This window comes from Mandrillus leucophaeus, unplaced genomic scaffold (assembly GCF_000951045.1).
Source record: "Mandrillus leucophaeus isolate KB7577 unplaced genomic scaffold, Mleu.le_1.0 Scaffold225, whole genome shotgun sequence".
Taxonomy (NCBI): Eukaryota; Metazoa; Chordata; class Mammalia; order Primates; family Cercopithecidae; genus Mandrillus; species Mandrillus leucophaeus.
The window spans coordinates 97,611-114,651 of NW_012102310.1; the positions used below are offsets into that span (position 1 = coordinate 97,611).

The window sequence follows — 17,041 nt, forward strand, 5'->3', positions numbered from 1 at the left end:
ATTGCTTAAGTATTGTTTCATAGCTGTCTAAGATCTTATTTAGTCAAGTGTTCAAACCTTTTGAGATTTTTTATGACATTGCTTTTCCAAGATCAAATTCTAAATGAAATCTTAATTTTGAGCTGAACTTGAAATTTCCCAGAACCCTAGACTATCTCAAAGAATTTTTTCCTTTACTTTTTTTTTTTTTTTTAAAGTTAAAACTAATTAGATTTATTTAATAGGTTAAATTGCATGAAGTGCATTGTCAAATAAGAAGAGAGGTATTGGGCATGGTGGCTCACACCTGTAATACCAACACTTTGGGAGGCTGAGGTGGGAGGATCACTTGAGTCCAGGAGTTTGTGACCAGCTTTGGCAATATGGCAAGACCCTGTCTCTACAAAAAAATAAAAGAATTAGCTGGGTGCGGTGGTGCACACCTGTAATCCCAGCTACTATGGAGGCTAACAAAGGAGGATCAGTTGAGCCCAGGAGTTTGAGACTGCAGTGAACCACAATCACACCACTGCATTCTAGCCTGGGCAACAGAGCAAGTCCCTATCTCAGAAAGAGAAAGAGAGACAGATACAAATACAAGAGGGGCCTAACAAAGACTCTCTACTTAACCAAACTTTATTCAGATTTTCCTGAGCCCTCTACTTAACCAAACTTTAGTCAGACTTTCCTGAGCCCTCTCTGACTAGACCTGGGATTTAGGCCCTGTCCTATGGCCTGCATCACCCAGTTTTCACAAAAGTCCCACCTTGCCCAGTTTAAGGAAAGTCTCCCACCCTCGATACCTGATTACTCTGAATATCTGATCAAAATCTTCATCCCCCAACCTTGAGATCTACCTGGCCTGACCTGGCTACACTGACCTGTCTTCAGCAAGAATCCTTTAGATCAGTGTAGCAAGAATCCCGTCAAACTTGATGTCTCCTCAATAATTTTTTATTCATTGACCCCCTCATCCTGCTCCATGGCTATAAATCCCCACTTATCCTTCCTGTGTTTGGAGTTGAGCCTCAGGTGTCTCCCCTGTTGCAAGTCTTCCAAAGCCTTCATTACTGTGTTAACAAGTGTCATGAATATTTTTTACTTCAATAATGAAATTTTTCATATGCAACTTTATATCCTTCAGCTTATTGAGATATTCCCATGTATTGAATGGATGAATAAATAAATTAATGTGTAAAAGCACAAAGCAAAAATTAAAAGAGAGAATAGAATGCAAAGTTCCTAAATCTTACAAATGGTGTGGAACTAAAAACTAAAATAAAGAGGAGAAAATTAAGAAATAATAGAAGCAGATTTTCTAGAACGGAGGAAAGACGTAAGTTTTTAGATTAAGATAAATGTCAGGGAAAATTGTGAAATACAATATTGTGTGCACTGTTTATCTTACACATAGCAATTATCTTTTCTATAATTGTCTTTGAGCTAGGCAATTTACAATTTTTAAATTGTAGAAAAGTGATTGTAATGTAACTAATTTTGCTCATAGAAATGCAAATTTATTGTGTCTGATGAAATGTAATGGACGATTGCCCTGTGGATAAGACCCAGTTTTTATATTTATTTGTGAATGGATTTCAGCACTTCTATACAGCCTATAATCTTGAGAATTCTTTGGATTCTTAATCCAAAGATAATATCTTAGTAGTTCCCTCATTAATTAATCACGTAAAATCATTGACACATGTATGAGAGTTATGATTATAACTTCCTTTTAAAATTATTTTTTAATGGAGTCCACCAAATGCTAAGCCCAATTAATGAGAAAAGGCCCATAGTTAGACATATTCTAGGGAAATATATTGAAATAAAATCTTAAAATCTTCCTGTTACCTATAAGAGAGTACAAATTAGAATGTGGATTCAGCTTTTCTAGCTAAACAAAGACTAATGGCTTACAAAAATTTTTTGCCCTCTCAAAGCACACTTATCAACCTTATCTTGACATATTTCATTAAATATCTCATTAACTGCTTCTTGAAATTTTAGCCTCTCTTTTCAGTTAGGATTTTTATTCATAGTTGAATAAAAGAATCTGGAGCTATTACAAGTTATTTGCACATAGCTGTGAGAAGTAAAATGCTTATGAACTTGGAGTTGGGAATTAGATTTCATGAGTTTAAATCCAGGCTCCACAATTTACTGTCTATGAGACATTTAATACACTTAAACTCCTTAACCTCTTGGTGTTTTAGTTACTTCCTCAGGGCAAACAGAAATAATAATAATAATACATACCTCCTAGGGTTATTGGAACATTCAATGAAATAATACATAAAATACTCTTAAAATAATGACTGCTATGTAGTAAGGATGAGGTATGTGAACTATATGTAAAATATATCAGGTTGAAGTATAGCCCATGGGACATTGTTTGCAAATGGGAAACAATCTAAAGGTCTATTAATGGTGAAATGATTATATTTATTATAGGCTATCCATGCTGTGGGATACTATGTAGACCTTGTAAAAATTAAGCAAATCTAGTTATGTTAATATGGAACTCTTTCTCTACATGAAAACTGAAAGTTGAAGGCCAATAATATTATATATGATATGATCACAATTGTGCAAGGGAAAAAAGATCACAAACTACCCATTTAAAACAGCCAAACTTAGAGTTAAATGTGTGTATGTTTGTATATACAGAGATAGAGAGATATATACACAAGCAAATTTTTTAATAGTGGTTACCTTAGGGGAAAGGAAGTAGTGGGGAGATATTCTAAAGGTCTGATATGTTTACTTTCTATGTTGTATTTATGTATAATCTGTGGGATTCACTAAGAAAACTCTAAGGCAAGCTTGTCCAACCTGTGGCCTGCAGGCTGCATGAGGCCCAGGACAACTTTGAATGCAGCCCAACACACATTTGTAAACTTTCTGAAAACATTATGAATTCTTTTGCGATTTTTTTTCACTAGATCATCAGCTATCCTTAGTGTTAACGTATTTTATGTGTGGCCTAAGACAATTCTTTCAGTGTGGACCAGGGAAGCCAAAATGTTGGACACACCTGCTCTGAGGAAGTATGAGTATTGGTTTTCAGATGCTTACTTTCCGACACACTATAACATATGTACTTAGTATTTTGGTTTCACCGCTATTTTGTTGATTTTTCTAGTGTGCGGTTTTCGTTCTGGTCTTTCACTAACAATTAATTTAATGAGTCTCTAAATGACGATAAAAGCACACATTTCTGGTTATTTCCAGATAGCTAGCCAGGGAACAGCATCTTATGCTATTTTCTCATATTTCTGGCGACAAACGTTATATGTGCCTTACATGTAACATTCACCAACTACTACCATGTGTTAAAAGTTTTTCATGTATGTGTGTGTGTGTGTATATATACACTATGTATTATCTTTCTGTCTTCTTTCTCTTATTCTCTAATCTTACATATATATCTGATCTTATATGTAATCTGATATAAAAAATATATCTAATGCAATATATATAAGATGTATATCTAATCCGATATAAAAAAATGTATATCTAATCCGATATATATGAGATGTATATCTAATCCGATATATATAAGATGTATAACTAATCCGATATGTATATAAGATGTATATCAATCCGATATATATATAAGATGTGTATCTAATCTGATATATATAAGATGTATATCTAATCCGATATATATAAGATGTATAATCCAATATATATAAGATGTACAGCTAATCCAATATATATGATGTGTATCTAAACAGATATATATGTGTATATGAGATGTATATCTAATCAGGTATATATAAAATATATTTATCTAATTTTATATATATATATATATAATTCTAATAAAGCAATTTGAGGACAAAATTTATGCTGAGTTAGCATTTTATTCTTGACAATATGATATTTTGCATATAATCATTACTTAATAAATACCTCTTAAATGAATAGTATTTTAAACTGTTGTAATTGTGTGTACAAAAAGGCATGAGTTTAAAAATATATATTCTGAGCAGACTATAGGAAAGTGTATTACATACTTCTGAACAGACTACATGTGAAAATAGTATCATTTCCATCATCTAGCATTCTAATATTTTAATTACAAATACATACATAGTACTTTGTCTCAGGAAATGGTCATTTCATTTTTTATTATCCCATAGAAGTTTTTCCCAGTAGAAATTTCTCAACCAAGATGCACGAGTACAAAGTTAGAATTGTTTCCTTTAAATCTATTGATAAGAACTCAAGAAAAAATATTTTAGACTACACAAAAAACTTCTTATTTTGTTCTCTTTGCTTTTCGAATATTTTTCAGACTTGGGATGTAGCTTTATCACGGACTGCTAGAGCATGGGGAAAAAGATGTGTGTTTGAGCATAATATTTATTTAGAAGATGTACAAATGGTCCATCCTAAATTTTATGGTATTGGTGAAAATATGTGGGTCGGCCCTGAAAATGAATTTACTGCAAGTATTGCTATCAGAAGTTGGCATGCAGAGAAGAAAATGTACAATTTTGAAAATGGCAGTTGCTCTGGAGACTGTTCTAATTATGTTCAGGTATCTAATTTTTATTTTGTTATTAATTCAAATACTTTTTAATTGCTTTATGCCTAGTTTTATTATGTTTCAAATTTGTACATAAACTCAAATAATAAAATTATTACATTTAATAAGATCACACTTTTAATCAATCTTCCTAGTCTTCAAAATGTCTACCATCCCATCTTTTATGTGAACCATACAATTAAAACAATATTTTAAATGGAGTAAACCTACTCTCCATGTTCAAAGATGAAAAGCACTTTCCTAAAAATAATGTACACTGGAAAAGGAGGAAAGAAACCAGTAAATAAAAATAATTTATAAATTATTGACTATAAACATAAGTAGAAAATTTTTTTGCACATATCAGTACACATACTACTATATAGCTGATTGACTAAAACATTTGGAATGCAAATTAATAGTATTGTTTCCCTGCCTCTAGTTCAATAATCCACCCTCACACTTCATACTCCAGGAATATTGAAGCACTTATGGCACATAACCTTTGTTATTTTACACATCACATTGTTTAACAATAATTTATTTATATGTCTGATACTACACTGAGGGCAGGGACCTTGCCTTTTCATCCATATATTCTCAACAACATGACATTATTTAGGTCTGCAATAAATATTTGTTTCAGGAATCAAGAAATCATTACATGAACTCCCACATTTATTTAAAAGGTAGTTTTTCAATCAACAAACCCTTATGTCACGTTTTATGTAGAACTTAACATTTTGGAATTTGTTCATGTTGAACTCATGTCTTTCTCTTTCATCCAATCATGCTTCAAAAATTTTTTCATTATTTTTTTTTTTTCTGATCATTTCTTCCTTCTGGAAAGTTATAGTGATTTTCCATTGACTTGCTACTATCAAACCTAGCCTCTTTAATATGGCTTTAATACTCAGGAAACTAACCAAATCTACTCCCTGATATGGTACTCTGTGTTTTTATTCCTTAATTCTAGTCTCCTAGACATTTTCATTTCCTGCATTTGACATGCTTAACTTCACTTTAACTCTTGCAGATATTCTATTCTTTATTCTTCTAATGTATCACCTTTTTAATGTGTCACTTTATTTCTTTAAGGATCACACTTTTAAAACCACTAAGGCCTGAGATAAAGAATAAAACAAGAATGGTTCCTCTTTCTTGCACAGAGATTAACAAAACAAGTACTTTTTGGTTCACTTGGAAGTATTAGAAATATTAAAGTTATACAGATAATTTCTGGAATGCCTTTGATTATTCCCATCTTTTTTACTCCAATTCAAGATCTGTTTCTCTTTTATAGAAACCAGCTCTTTTATTTCATTTTTTAATGAAAAGGCCAGCTTTTGTTTTGTCCTGCAATAGAATTTTCTTAACAAAGAGAAAGAGAAATGCAAATAGCATTCAATTCTTCTCTACTCTTGTATCTCTTTTAGTTTCTATAATCAGATTGTCTCTCTTTTTTTCCCTTTTTCCCACAACTTCCATCTTTTAAAAACTTATTCTCCTCTTTCCCATCTTCTCTCTTCCAATAACCTAGAACTTTCCAATTCAACCAGAGGTTGAAAATTGATTCATCAGGTGTGACTTCCTCTGTCTCTGAAGCATTATTCTGGGTTGACCGTGTTCTCAAACAGTTCTTCCTAAGAATATGGTATTGGTAGAATCTATTGAAGTATTTCTTTAAATACAGTGTTGAAAATGCTGCCCCAACTCTGTGGTAACTCTCTACATGTCTCTAAATAAAAATAGTTTATATTTCTTGAATTGCTTGGTGAAAAGTTCTATGTGAATGGAATATATTATTGTTTATAATATGAAAGTAAATGTTTAAAATTAAATTTTGTGTCTTTCTTGAAATTTTTATTTTAGCTTGTTTGGGACAACTCTTACAAAGTTGGTTGTGCTGTTACTCCATGTTCAAGAATTGGACATATTATACATGCAGCAATTTTCATATGCAACTATGCACCAGGGTAAGTTACTTAAAATTAATAAAAGAATATAAAAATAAATTCAGAAAATTTCAAGATAAGTTTTTCTAACTTTCAATATATTTTTATGTTTTTTGAACTATAAAATAATTAAATATAATATTTTACATTGAAATATTTTCAATTTCATAATGAAATAAGTCATAAATTGGACATATTGATTTTACTTATACACTGGCCAAATATTACTTCCTAGAATAACCTTAACTTTAGTATTATTTCACAATATTTCACTTAATTAGCATAAGACAAATTATTTTCCAAAAGAGTTTATTCTAAAATTTATAGTAGAAGTAGAAAGAAAATTAGATGTGTTGAAATTTATTCAGTAAGAATTGTATCAGGAATATGTCAGTTTTGTAACATGAAGAGCACTTTTAATTGACCACCCCTTGGAGATTATTGACTGGGACCTGTCTTATACATATAAGGAATTGTAACATCTCGAGATTGAAGAGCACTTCACACAACTTTTAGTCAAGCTATTCATATATGACTATACCGTATACCTGAGTACCTTCAAATGATGGAAAATAACTACATCTCAAAATAGCTTCCATTTCTTGAGAGCTCTTTTGGAAATTTCCAAGCTTTCTTACAGGTCAATATAATACTATAAGTAATATTGTTATAACTTCCAAATAAGTTAGAAAATGTTCGAATTAACATCTTAAATAAACAGTAAGAATTGACTGCCTACCAAGATTGAGAAGGAATTTCTGCCAAATAAAATGCTTTGAGACTAAACCAGAAAGAAAAATTTAAAAAGTAGTGATTACTGATTGTATTCCCCTGGCTAAGAAAAACAGTAGAACTATGCTCTGCGTCAAATTAAACTCAGAAAGCTCTTTCCTGATGAGAAGTCTTGCTAACTTTGAACATAGACATGCAAAATAAGTTTGGAATATAGAGTTGCAAAACATTTTAGGCGTCCTTTCACTCCTACAGACTGGAAGCATTGGGATACCTATTACTTGCAGAAACTTTAAAAATTACTACTGATTGGTGTTGCAAATTCAAACAGAATTGTACACCGGGGAGGAGGGGGTTGGTAGAGGATTTTCTGGGGCACAAATCCTCATTTATTCACTCAGCAAGTATGTACAGACTCTGTTCTTTCTACTAACAAGATGTAAAAGACACCACATTTAGTTTATAGTCTTGGCAGGGAGACAAACACTTTAATAAGTGAACACATAGATAAATAACATTGTAATTAGACAATAAAATATACTGTAAAAAGCAAGATTAGCAAATAGAGAATGACTGGTCTAGAAGATAGATAGGGTAGTCACAGAAGAAGGGTATCATTTGAGCTGAAAACCAGATGTTCCAGGTAGAAGTATGTTCCAGGTAGGAGCATGTATAAAAATCTCAGAGACTGGAATGAGTTTAACATGTTTGAGAAGGAATAACTGTGGTTAGAGGTAGGAGTTGAGGTAGAGAATTAGATGACAGCTAGACCAAATATTATAACATACGTTATGTTAAAAATTTTGGAATTTATCCTAAGTAATGACAAAGGCAGTGGAAGGTCTTAAACACAGAGTGACATGATCTCACTTTTGTTTTGAAAAGAACACCTTAACAAAAAGTTTACTGTGACCGTTGGTAGAGAATGAAATATAAGGAAACAAGAGTGTAAAGAGGAAGTATAATTAAGAGGCTGTTTCCTATAGTACAGGCTACAGACTGATATTTTGGATTAGGGTTTTAGCATGTGGATTTTTTATCGAGTTAGATAATGAATTACCACAAATGTAGTGATTTAAAGCAGAACCCATTTATTATCAAACAGTTCTATAGGTCATGAACCCAGGCATATTGTGACAGGATTGTCTTCCCAGGGTCTCAAAGGCCAAAATCCAGATGTTGACTAAGTATTCGCCTGGAGGATTGGAGAAGTACCTGCTTCCAAGCTCATTCAGGCTGTGAGCAGAATTTAGCTCTGTATGATGATGGGACTCTTGTCCTTGTTTGCTTGCTGGCTCTGAGCCATGTGTTGTCTCATCTTCTGGAGCTGCCCATGTTTCTTTGACACGTGGCCCCACCATCTTCAGGTCAGCAAAGATATGTCAGAGCCATCTCATGTTTCAAATCTCTGACTCCTCTTCTGTGACCAGCTAAAGAAAACTCTCTGCTTTTAAAACACCCGTAGGATGAGTCAAGGCCAACCTAGATAATGTCAATATTTTAAGGTCAGTAGCGCCTTATAATATAATTATGGAAGTAAAATTAATCATATTCACTCTCCTGAGAATTATGCATTGCATGTACATGAGGAGTGGAGGATCTTGTGATTTATCTTAGAATTCTGCCTACCATAGAATGGAAATAGTGAGGAAAGGTCAGTTTCTGGGTATATTATGAAGGTGGAGCTAATAATACAAGCCAATTGGCTTGACTTTAGGGATAGATTGAATAAAATAATCAAGCAACACTGTGCCTATGTCTTTAGTCTAAAAAACCTGGGTGGATGGTGATTTCATTAACTTAGAGAAGATCAAAGGGTATGTTTTCTATTTGGGTATATTAGATAGAAAAATAAATGCAGGAAATGTGATTGAATCATGAGAAACAGAGAGCCATATGAAAGTATGTAGTTGTTTTCTAAGTAGAGGAAATTTCTGGTAAAAAGGCTCTGAAGTGAAAGTCACAGTGAATGAGATCAGCATGTGGGAGAGTGAATATGGAGACAATTTAAGAACTAAGTCCTGGGGCACTATGCTATTTCAAACTAAGGCAAAAGAGCTAGTAAAGGAGAATGAAGAGAGGCTAATGAGGTATGAGGGAAACCAAAAACCTGCTGGTAAGGTACTTGGAAGTCAAGTGAAGAACATGAACTAAGAAGCCCAAACTGGTTAACTCTATGAGATGCTGCTGAGAGAATGAGAAATTGAGGAAGGAGAACTGACAGTTCCATTAGATGAGATGAAGGTATTTGGTGACCTTAAGAAGAATAGTGATTCAGGGGTCTCAGATGACTACAGTGATAAGATGAAGCTACTAGTTGTTGAAATCACCCTTTTTTTCTTGCTACTCTCCTATGGCATAGGCTTCTTTGTCTTGAAATTTCTGTTAACCATTTTTCCTTTGATACAAATATTGGCAAGTCTACCTTGAAGGATCTAGATTGGAACATATATCAGTCAACTCAGTCCAATTCTTATTTGATTATGTACCTAAAATAGGCAATCACATTATCTCTCTTAAGGATAGTTGGTAGAAAAATCAATCCATTACAATATTATAAAATATTGGGTAGAAATGAATGTAAAATAACCAAATTGAAAATTAGAAGGTATAGTGGGATGAACGGTGCCCCCCAACCAACGTTAAATATATTTAGGCCCTAATTTCCAGAACCTGTCATTATTACTTAAATGACAAAAGTGTGAATATTACCTAATATGGCAAAGATGTGGTTAAGATAAGGATCTTGAGAAAAGGAATTTATTCTGGATTATTTGGGTGAGGGCTAAAGAGGAGAGGAGGATTCAACATTAGACACACAGAAGAGGAGGAGACAGTGTGACCACAGCGGAAGCGGCTAAAGTGATGCATCCAGAAGCCAAGGAGCTAAGGCCACCAGAAGCTGGAAAAATCAAAGAACAGATTCTCAGAGCCTTTGGAGGGAGCACAGTCCTGCCAACACCTTGATTTTGGACTTTGGGCCTCCAGAACAGTGAGAGAATAAGTTAATGTTGTTTTAGCCACCCAATTTGTGGTAATTTGTTAATATAGTTACAGAAAATTAATGCAGAATAGAAGAATAAAACAGACCTGGCCATGCATACAGAAAACAACAAGTCAAAGCAACCTTGAAAATTTTTCTCAGAAACACAAAGGTGAAGAATAGAGGTCAAAATATATAGAAAAAATGAAATATGTATGGCATATAAATCTACAAACTGATGTTTCTAAACAATAGAGAAGAGCAAAGGAAAGAGAAATGAGAAAGAAAAGAAAATGTTCCCAATCTACAAAGATATCTGTATAAAGATTAGAATAGTTTATAATGTATCTGAAAAAAACAGAAACAGTATTTACATATAATTATTTACTAGTCCTTATTTTTCATTTTCAAAGATAGAAACACACATTTTAAGTACAATTTAAAAAAATAAAAGAATATTAATTCGATTACTCTAAAACTTAAATATTGGAAAAGACATAAAGATGACCATAAGAATTTATGCTATTGATAGGTAATGTTATTAACTGAGCTAGGAAAAGATACAGAGTGGAGGGAAAAGAACTGTTTTTATTTTTAGGCATGTTGGATCTGCATTTGACTACAGGACCTTTCATTTAGTTAAATATAATTTTGTTGTAAGTGTGCCAAAGACATTGCACATTACATTTTATGTAATGTAATTTACAAATATTTCCCCAAATATTAATGTTTAACTGTTGACTTAAGATGCAATTCATTTTTGTCAAATCGTATTGCTTTGTTTTACTGTAGAAACAAAAGTATCAATTTTTTTTCATGGGTTTTGAGGTTTGTGTCATACATAGATAAGCTTTCTCAAAATATTACTGCTATTTTTAATTATCTCATATTTTCTTCTAGCAATTCTTATGTTACCCATTTTGCTTCTGTACATTCTGTAAGCTGGTATAAGAATATCTTGCTTAAAATAACTATAAAGACTGGACAAAACATATACAACAACTGTTTTTAGGCATTAGAAAACAACCAGTGTGGGTCTTTGATCTCTGCAAATAAGAAAGAACTCAACGGGAGTCACGTATTTGTTCCAGTTTTCTCCCTGAAAGTGTTTCCCAAACTGTAGCCAGAGAAACAGAATCCAAACAAAGAATGTGTTTTTTTTGGGGGGGGTAAAGGAGATATCAGTGTCTGTCAATGCTAAGGTGTCTGGTATTTGGGACCAGGATCTCAAAGAGGAGGAGGCTACAAAGAAGAAGCCCCCCAAGTCTATGTAAAAACTTTCTGTGGGTCCTTGGCCAACTCTTTAGCTGCACTTCACAGTGCAAGATGCTCAATGGATTAGTGGGGACCAGCTATTCGGAAGCTGAAGATCTGCACAGATATTTCAGAGGCTGAACAGTGCTGAAAAGACAGAGTTGCAGTTTGAGCCCAGCCAAAATGGTGAGTTGTTGGTTAACACCCTGGGCACCCACTTGTGAATTCAGGAAGGCCATGCCCTAAGAGTAAGAACCATACCCGAAGAGTAAGCCCACCATAGGAATAAGGGAAACAGTAATGTAGACCCATCTAATCCTAAAACCAGCCCTCAACAGGATGGCGGTTATCTGCCAGTAATTTCACTGCCAGATAAAACAAAACTCGCCATTTTTTTTAAAGGAAGCTGATGTGATGGTTAATTTTATGTGTCAGCTTGGCTAGGCTGTGGTGCCTAGTTGTTTGGTCAAAGCAGCCTAGATGTTGCTGTGAAGGTTTATTTTAGATGTGATTAACGTTTAAACCAGTAGGCTTTGAATAAAGCAGATTATCCTCCATAATTTCAGTGAGCTTCACCCAATCAGTTGAAGGTCTGAGGTCCTTTCAGCTTTGAAGAGAAAAGTCTGAGGTCTCCAGAAGAGAAAGGAATTTGCCTCCAGACTCCCTCCTTCAAACTCAAGACTATAACATCAGCATTTCCCTGGATCTCCAGCCTGCCAGCCTGCCTTGCAGATTTTGGACTTACCAGCTCCCATGAGCCAATTCCTTAAAATAAGAGTCTTTCTCTCTCTCTCTTTCTCTGTCTCTGATGTGTGTGTGTGTATGTTTATACACATGCATATACATCATATTGGTTATATTTCTCTGGAGAACTTTAATACAGATTTTGGTACCAGCAGTGGGGTTTGAGACCACCAAGGACATATTCAATTAGATCTGCTGGAACCTATGGCCCAAATGGCAGATCAACTAGTGTGGCATCCTGCACCTGTTGGCACCTTCTCTTGCTCTGGGCCTCACTCAAAAGTAGAAGCTTTCAAGTCACTCAGAAAATGCGCTGCAGCAGCACACCCAAATGAGGAATATGTTGCCTCCAAATCCAAAAAGACCTGCTACGTTTTTTTTTGTTTTGTTTGTTTTGTTTTTTTTGCCTCTCATTTGGTTACAGAAGGAGGTAAGTGCAACAACATATCTTTCACTTTAGAAGTGATATCTCAACAAGCATCATACCACTGTACCCTAGAAACTTCACTGAAGTAGAAGACCCCTGGTTTTGTGTCAGATATTGAACCTGAATTTTGTCAAGCCCCAAGACCTAACTACCAGAAATACAGAGAATATAGTAACAAGGTAAACAGCATCACAGTGGTATAGTCACTCAAGTCCTAACACCTAAGACTTCCGGAAATAGGGTGATTTGGGGTGTAATTAGTTAAGATGAGGTCATAGTGGAGCAGGTTGGGTCCCTAATCCAATATGATTAGTAACTTTATAAGAAGATGGAAATGTGGAAACACGGAGACATGGGGCTAATGTCATGCAAAGAAGGAATGATGTGTCTACAAGACAAGGAACACCAAAGATTGCTGACCATCACCAAATGCTAAGAGAGAGGCATGGAGTGAGTCTCCATTGGAACCCTCAGAAGGAACCAACTCTGCTGACACCGTAATTTTGGACTTTTCGCCTTAAGAACTGTAAGATAATAAGTTTCTGTTGTTTTTAAGCCATCTAGTTTGTGGTACTTTGTTACAGCAACCTGAGAAAACTAATACACAATGATAAAAACCAACAAATATCTCCCATAAAATTCAACCAAGTTCAGCTTCCCTTCCCAATTTAAAAAGAAGCTAACAAGTGAAAATTAGCAAAATTAGAGAAAAATTTTCTTTTCATTAAAATGGTGTTTTTAAAGAACAGACAACCCTCAAACTAAAAGGTATCATCATATTTAGTGGTGATATCTACAAGAATTGCCATTAAGGTTTTAAAAAGATAAGAATATTCATTCCATAAGAATCAATCAAGATACCAGTGTTAGTGAAAAAAAGCAAATCAATGCAATTAGACACAAGAAAGAAATAACGGGCCTAAATGAAAGATGAAAGCAGATACCTTATTATTCAATACTGAAGAAACCCAAGATTCCTCATTTTAAAAACTAAAAATAATATAATTCAGCAAATCAACAATTTATAAAATTAATATTCAAAGCTTAAGAGCTTTCCTATCTATGAAATTATGAGTTAGAAAATACTATAATATGTATAAAAACATAAGATATATCTTAAAAATTTACAGACTCAATATGAAGAAAATGTTTACAGTTTACTAAAATATTTAATAGAAGAATTTTTAAAATGGAAAAACATACCATGTTTATAGATGAAATATTCAGTGTCTTAAAGTCACTTCAGTCTTTATCCATCCATACACTTAATTCAACTCAGATTAAAATTTTTAATCGATATTTGTATAAGTTGATATAACTGGATAACATTACAATTTATATGGAAAAAAATAAACATTGGTATATAATTAGGTAAAGAAGGTAATGAATGACAAGGGAAGTTATAGCTACCAGATTTCAAAATATGTCATGAAGCTGCAATAGTTAAAAGGCTAAAATAAGGGCATATGAATAGATAGAGTTATTGTGTTATGTAGGTGAGGGTCAATAAGTAGATCCAAATACATATGTAGTGATTATGATAAAGGTGGCATTTAAAATCACTGGTTAAAGTATTTAAGTAATAGAATTAGGAGAGAGCCTCCTGGCTGGATAAAAGTAAAACTGAGTTTTTCACTCATCTTAGAAAAATAAATTTCTAATAGATAAAAGATTTAAACATTAAAAAGTGAAGTCATGAAGGCTATATTAGTGAATTTACTTATGATTTGGAAGGTATAAGGACCTATCAGAACACTAAAGTCCAGAAACTCTAAAGGAAAACATGTATGAATCTGAGTATAGAAAAAGTCATTTATTAAATGGGAAATCCTTTCCCTATTGCTTGTTTTGGTCAGGTTTTTCAAAGATGAGATGGCTGTAGATGTGTGGCGTTATTTCTGAGGCCTCTGTTCTGTTCCATTATAGTATAGTTTGAAGTCAGGTAGCATGATGCCTCCAGCTTTGTTCTTTTTGCTTAGGATTGTCTTGGCTATTCGGGCTCTTTTTGGTTCCATATGAAATTTGAAGTAGTTTTTTCCAGTTCTGTGAAGAAAGTCAATAGTAGCTTGATGGGGATAGCATTGAATCTATAAATTGCTTTGGGCAGTATGGCCATTTTCACAATATTGATTCTTCCTATCCATGAGTATGGAGTGTTTTTCCATTTGTTCGTGTCCTCTCTTATTCATGTCCTTTGCAGGGACATGGATGAAGCTGGAAACCATCATTCTTAGCAAACTATCACAGGAACATAAACCAAACACCACATGTTCTCAAGTGGGAGTTAAACAATGAGAACACATGGATACAGGGAGGGGAACATCACACACTGGGACCTGTCGGGATGTGGGGTGCGAGGGAGGGATAGCATTAGGAGAAATATCTAATGAAGATGATGGGTTGATGGGTGCAGCAAACCACCATGGCACATGTATACCTATGTAACAAATCTTCACATTCTGCACATATACCTGAGAATTAAAGTATAATTTTAAAAATTAAATGAAAAAAAAGAAGAGACAATAGAATGGAAGCCAGTGTCGTGGTGATGTATAAGAAGTAGTGAAAAATGAAACAACTTGTTGTAAGTAGTCTAGTTGTTCTGGCTGTATGAGATGGAAAAATCGACATCTGTTTCATGTGCTTTAGCTCTTGTTCTGTGAACAATGTACAGACTATGTGAGTCTGGATGGAGAACTTTGAAGAACCTGCCTACAAATTGTAATTGCTACATTGTCAAGCTGTGGGCTGTATTACCCCCTTGATGAACAAGATAGTGGCAGATATGAGTCTAGTGTAGGCAAAGAAAGTTTCTACCACTGCCAGAATTGTGCTGTCATTTTGAAAGACTGTGTATCTATTATAATTTTTGAATAATTGTCTTCTAATGAACTTGGGGTTGGAAATGGGTACACTTGTCTGTTAAGACACCCAGGCAACATGTCCTTATCTAGGATCTGGACACATGCTCTATAGGTAGCATTGTACTGAGGCTATGGCCAGATAGAGGCTAATAAAAATTCTAGAAGACTATGTTCAAGAGTCTTGACTTGGTCTTGGTGAACCACTGGTCTGCTTCTTAGAAAATGTAAATTTTCTAAGGCATTGCCAGGGCAGCTGTGAAATATCAGTGGACTTTGCTGCTTATAGATACTTACCTATTATTTCCTCCTAATCTGGCCCAATAATTCCAATTGAAGTTGGGAGGTGTGCCGTGGATCCAGACTTAAGTTGATTTAGGTTCACTTTCTTAGAAACTCAGAACTAGAGGAAGATTAACATAGGGGAGAGTATTAGCCTGACATTTCTGGCTGTCTAATAGAAATAATGATTATAAAACTCAACTCTTTGAAAGAGGGGACTCATTGTAGTCTACCACAGTGTGGATTTATTTATTTTCAGTTTTATGCATGTATGTATGCATTATTATATTTGTTTATTTGCCTTTCCACAGTTTTTCCAGGGTACAGATATCAGACATTATGATTTTGGGGTGATTGGCCTATGCTCTAGTTCTCAAAGGCAGTTTTTATAGTGAGTAGCTTTTTACTTAGGCATAAGGACAGAGGTCTCCCGTCCTTGGGACCTTAGGAGACAATACATCTGCTTTTGTGTTGGAGGCATCTGTTTTGGTGAAAAAGTGTTAGGACAGGAAAAATAGACCAGGGTGTAGCTAAAGGTGACTAGAGCAACTCTTGAGTTTCTGCTGTGGCTGGGTTCTAAACAAAATGCCTTTCTTTCTTGAAATAGTTGGATAATAGAACAGTAAAACTGAAGAAGTGATATATGATCTACAAATAACCACAAACCTCTGGATGTTCCTGATGGACTTGAATGCTTACAATTCAAGGGTATCAGATGTCTTATTGGGTATCACTCAAACGCTCTGATTAAATAAGATATATCTGAGAAATGTGATACTCAGGTTTTTGAACATATATTTCTTAGGCTTGGCCATTCTTCCTGAAGGCCTAATAAGGCCTAACCAAGGACTTAAAAAACGAATGTTTGTTTTTATAGCTACAAATTATGTACCAGGTAAATAGGCAATCCTGATTAAATTACCAGAATTAATGACATTGCCCCCACTCAAAAGTATCTTTTCCCTGCTTGTTTTCTCTACCTTTCTTATGCTAGATCATTTATTTAAATTTCCTGATTTAAAAGTACTTTAGGGCCTTTTTTCTCATTTAGCTCTAGGCAATTGATGTAATTATTTCTTACTTCTCTCTTCAGCTCTGTACAGTAGGTTGAATCAACTTTGTAAATTCCCATTTATATTTATTTGCTTCTTTATAAATTTATGTGTTTTTATATACACCCCCAAAATAATTCATGCAGATGAGTCTTTGGGACATAAGCATTTCAGAATTTTGTAAACTTTATAGATAACTTAATATATCATTTTTATAAAACTTTTTATGTATTTGGGC

At 34.0% G+C, this 17,041-nt stretch overlaps 1 protein-coding gene across 1 annotated transcript in view; it reads left to right on the forward strand.

Annotated features, from left to right (window-relative positions):
- The window catches only part of GLIPR1L2 (GLI pathogenesis-related 1 like 2), a 41,983-nt gene that overhangs the window by 16,126 nt on the left and 8,816 nt on the right, over positions 1-17,041 (forward strand). Inside the window, exons 2-3 of the mRNA XM_011981401.1 lie at positions 4,280-4,525; positions 6,386-6,489. Of these exons, the coding sequence (XP_011836791.1) occupies positions 4,280-4,525; positions 6,386-6,489 (350 nt within the window). The remainder of the gene's footprint in view (positions 1-4,279; positions 4,526-6,385; positions 6,490-17,041) is intronic.